Source organism: Salvelinus fontinalis, chromosome 5 (genome assembly GCF_029448725.1).
Source record: "Salvelinus fontinalis isolate EN_2023a chromosome 5, ASM2944872v1, whole genome shotgun sequence".
NCBI classification, from domain to species: domain Eukaryota; kingdom Metazoa; phylum Chordata; class Actinopteri; order Salmoniformes; family Salmonidae; genus Salvelinus; species Salvelinus fontinalis.
In genome coordinates, this window is record NC_074669.1 from 58217121 (window position 1) to 58221696 (window position 4576).

At 42.4% G+C, this 4576-nt stretch overlaps 1 protein-coding gene across 2 annotated transcripts; it reads right to left on the minus strand.

The window, feature by feature from the left end:
- Window positions 1-231: 231 nt before the first annotated feature.
- LOC129855917 (GATA zinc finger domain-containing protein 14-like) lies at window positions 232-4373 on the minus strand. 2 transcript variants are annotated; one of them, XM_055924031.1, is made up of 2 exons: window positions 4036-4373; window positions 232-2679 (listed from the first exon to the last, which is right to left on the minus strand). In XM_055924031.1, exon 2 carries the CDS (start codon window positions 2661-2663, stop codon window positions 741-743), a length of 1923 nt encoding a protein of 640 aa, XP_055780006.1. In that variant the 5' UTR covers window positions 2664-2679; window positions 4036-4373; the 3' UTR covers window positions 232-740. The 2 variants fall into 2 exon arrangements, with proteins under 2 accessions (XP_055780006.1, XP_055780005.1); XM_055924030.1 differs by having other exon boundaries at window positions 232-2732.
- Window positions 4374-4576: the final 203 nt, after the last annotated feature.

Consider the following 4576-nt stretch of genomic DNA (forward strand, 5'->3'; position numbering starts at 1 on the left):
ATCTCTCTCTCCCTCCCTCCTCCCCCAGTTGCTCTCTTCCTCCTCTCTCCCCCAGTTTCTCTCTTCCTCCCTTCTCCCCCCTCTTCGACAGATCTGATGCTGTATGTCAGGTTGGGGTCAGGGTTGGGGTCATTGTTGGGATCAGGTAGGGGTCATTGTTGGGGTCAGGTCAGCCTACAGCTGTGTCTGTAAACAACGACCCTATATGGAAGTAAATGACAACAAACTACATTCAAGTATTGAGATTATTCAAGTAGAATAAGAAAAGGACAAAATAACATCAAGGTGTATCTGTTAGAAATCATCAGAACATCACATCAACTCACAAGTATCACAGTAGGATAGAAATTAACACTTGGTAGAATATATAACTTAAACATCCATGGTGGTGACATTAACACTTGGTAGAATATATAACTTAAACATCCATGGTGGTGACATTAACACTTGGTAGACTATATAACTTAAACATCCATGGTGGTGACATTAACACTTGGTAGAATATATAACTTAAACATCCATGGTGGTGATATTAACACTTGTTAGAATATATAACTTAAACATCCATGGTGGAGACATTAACACTTGGTAGACTATATAACTTCTACATCCATGGTGGTGACATTAACACTTGGTAGAATATATAACTTAAACATCCATGGTGGTGACATTAACACTTGGTAGACTATATAACTTAAACATCCATGGTGGTGACATTAACACTTGTTAGACTATATAACTTAAACATATTGGTTGTTCCTGTTGGGTAGCAACTTCACCAGCTTGTTGTTCTTGTCATGGGGTTTCCTGTTGGGTAGCAACTTCATCAGCTTGTTGTTGTTGTCATGGTTGTTCCTGTTGGGTAGCAACTTCACCAGCTTGTTGTTGTTGTTGTCATGGTTGTTCCTGTTGGGTAGCAACTTCACCAGCTTGTTGTTGTTGTCATGGTTGTTCCTGTTGGGTAGCAACTTCACCAGCTTGTTGTTGTCGTCATGGTTGTTCCTGTTGGGTAGCAACTTCAGCTTATTGTTGTTGTCATGGTTGTTCCTGTTGGGTAGCAACTTCAGCTTATTGTTGTTGTCATGGTTGTTCCTGTTGGGTAGCAACTTCACCAGCTTGTTGTTGTTGTTGTTGTCATGGTTGTTCCTGTTGGGTAGCAACTTCAGCTTATTGTTGTTGTCATGGTTGTTCCTGTTGGGAAGCAACTTCACCAGCTTGTTGTTGTTGTCATGGTTGTTCCTGTTGGGTAGCAACTTCACCAGCTTGTTGTTGTTGTTGTTGTTGTCATGGTTGTTCCTGTTGGGTAGCAACTTCACCAGCTTGTTGTTGTTGTTGTCATGGTTGTTCCTGTTGGGTAGCAACTTCACCAGCTTGTTGTTGTTGTTGTCAGGGTTGTTCCTGTTGGGTAGCAACTTCATCAGCTTGTTGTTGTTGTCATGGTTATTCCTGTTGGGTAGCAACTTCACCAGCTTGTTGTTGTTGTCATGGTTGTTCCTGTTGGGAAGCAACTTCACCAGCTTGTTGTTGTTGTCATGGTTGTTCCTGTTGGGTAGCAACTTCATCAGCTTGTTGTTGTTGTCATGGGGTTTCCTGTTGGGTAGCAACTTCATAAGCTTGTTGTTGTTGTCATGGTTGTTCCTGTTGGGTAGCAACTTCACCAGCTTGTTGTTGTTGTCATGGTTGTTCCTGTTGGGTAGCAACTTCACCAGCTTGTTGTTGTTGTCATGGTTGTTCCTGTTGGGCAGAAACTTCACCAGCTTGTTGTTGTCGTTGTCATGGTTGTTCCTGTTGGGTAGCAACTTCATCAGCTTGTTGTTGTTGTCATTGTTGTTCCTGTTGGGTAGCAACTTCATCAGCTTGTTGTTGTTGTCATGGTTGTTCCTGTTGGGTAGCAACTTCACCAGCTTGTTGTTGTCGTTGTCATGGTTGTTCCTGTTGGGTAGCAACTTCACCAGCTTGTTGTTGTTGTCATGGTTGTTCCTGTTGGGTAGCAACTTCACCAGCTTGTTGTTGTTGTTGTCATGGTTGTTCCTGTTGGGTAGCAACTTCACCAGCTTGTTGTTGTTGTCATGGTTGTTCCTGTTGGGAAGCAACTTCACCAGCTTGTTGTTGTTGTCATGGTTGTTCCTGTTGGGTAGCAACTTCACCAGCTTGTTGTTGTTGTCAGGGTTGTTCCTGTTGGGTAGCAACTTCAGCTTATTGTTGTTGTCATGGTTGTTCCTGTTGGGAAGCAACTTCACCAGCTTGTTGTTGTTGTCAGTGTTGTTCCTGTTGGGTAGCAACTTCACCAGCTTGTTGTTGTTGTTGTCATGGTTGTTCCTGTTGGGTAGCAACTTCACCAGCTTGTTGTTGTTGTTGTTGTCAGGGTTGTTCCTGTTGGGTAGCAACTTCACCAACTTGTTGTTGTTGTCATGGTTGTTCCTGTTGGGTAGCAACTTCACCAGCTTGTTGTTGTTGTCATGGTTGTTCCTGTTGGGTAGCAACTTCACCAGCTTGTTGTTGTTGTCATGGTTGTTCCTGTTGGGTAGCAACTTCACCAGCTTGTTGTTGTTGTCATGGTTGTTCCTGTTGGGTAGCAACTTCACCAGCTTGTTGTTGTTGTCATGGTTGTTCCTGTTGGGTAGCAACTTCACCAGCTTGTTGTTGTTGTTATTCTGAAGCATCTTGTGTGATGTAGGTCTTGAGGGGAGAGGGTGAGAGAAGATGGATTCTATTCATATGCTGTCCAGCTTCTGAGAACATATGGTGTTAGAATGGAGAGGAGATCAGTAAACAACAGAACGTATGGTGCTAGAATGGAGAGGAGATCAGTAAACAACAGAACGTATGGTGCTAGAATGGAGAGGAGATCAGTAAACAACAGAATATATGGTGCTAGAATGGAGAGGAGATCAGTAAACAACAGAACGTATGGTGCTAGAATGGAGAGGAGATCAGTAAACAACATAATTCGATTCTCTTCACAACTAGACAGTACATTTGACTCATGTTGGTTCCATGAAGAACCCTCTTAAATGGAACCCAAAAGGGTTCTACCTGGAACTAAAAGGGTTCTTCAAAGGGTTCTCCTATGGGGACAGTGGAAGAATCCTTCTAGGTTCTAGATAGCACCTTTTATTTAAGAGTGTAGGCCTATATTCAAATCCCCGAGCTGCCCCTGAACAAGGCAGTTAACCCACTGTTCCTAGACCGTCATTGAAAATTAGAATTTGTTCTTAACTGACTTGTTAAATAAAGGTTAAAACATAAATAAAACAACTAGACAGTTAAATTACATTTGACCTTAAAGTAAAATCCTAATTGTGTATGTACTTACCTATATAGACACACTTCCCATGGTTTGACAGAAACAAACTCGCTACAAAGACTATTTTCCTGACTGTCTCTACTGATGGCCTCCAACAGCAGAATAAAATCAGTGGGATATTTAAACAGCACTGAAACAGAGTAGGTTGTTAGTTGACTAAGTGTTGGAAATTGTTTCAATGCTGCCGTCTACAGATCTAATGTATTGTAATACCACATGTACCAATACAGTAGAATTGACAGGGACACTGTGTAATGATACAATGACCCTCCATCCAATGTTCTGCTGCTGTTGTGCAACATTGTGACACCACTGACATGTTTACAGGTTGCCATGCCGACGAAACAGGAAGGTGTTTTCATTCTGTAATAAGGCCTTCACTTCAGTCTGGATGGCTGGTTGACTGCAGACAGGTTACACAGTATCAGTGTAGGTGTTAGGCTGTTTCTGCTCTCCTCCCAACTACTAATGGAATTGTCCTGCCAATGCAACGTATGAAAATGTATCCACTCACTACTGTAAGTCTCTCTGGATAAGAGCGTCTGCTAAATGACTCACATGTTCAATGTAATGTTCAGTTTGACAATATCAATGGAATAGACCAAAGCAGAGCCATGTATTTAGATATGAATACATGACTGGGCAAAAACACAAACAGATCTGGGACCTGCCAGACTACACAGTTGACATCATAGGGAAACCCGACTAGCTTCTGGTCCAGTACTTACTGACTCGGAGCAGGGCGACATGGAGGAGAAAGTTCCTGACCGAAGACACCACATCTTCATCTCTTCCGGGTCCATCTTCGGCCCGAGTCCCTCCATTTTCAGCATCTTTAGTTAATTATCTGGCGGTGATGTGATCTGATTAGCGGCTGTCTGTCAACCAATAGCCTACTATGCTGTGTTATTAGCTAGAGCTAGACAGTCTGAGTACACTACATCCTGAATGGCCACGAAGATGTGTGTCTGAAATGCACCTTTAAGTTCAGTTGGAGCTGAAACGACGAGCAGATATCTCGATTGGGGATAATGTTAATATTTAGCTACGTTATTAGCTGTTATGTGTTTTGTTTTTACAGCTAAACCTAGGGTATGGCTAAATGGGGTGTGTAGAAATACAGCTAAACCTAGGGCATGGCTAAATGGGGTGTGTAGAAATACAGCTAAACATAGGGTATGGCTAAATGGGGTGTGTAGAAATACAGCTAAACCTAGGGTATGACTAAATGGGGTGTGTAGAAATACAGCTAAACCTAGGGTATGGCTA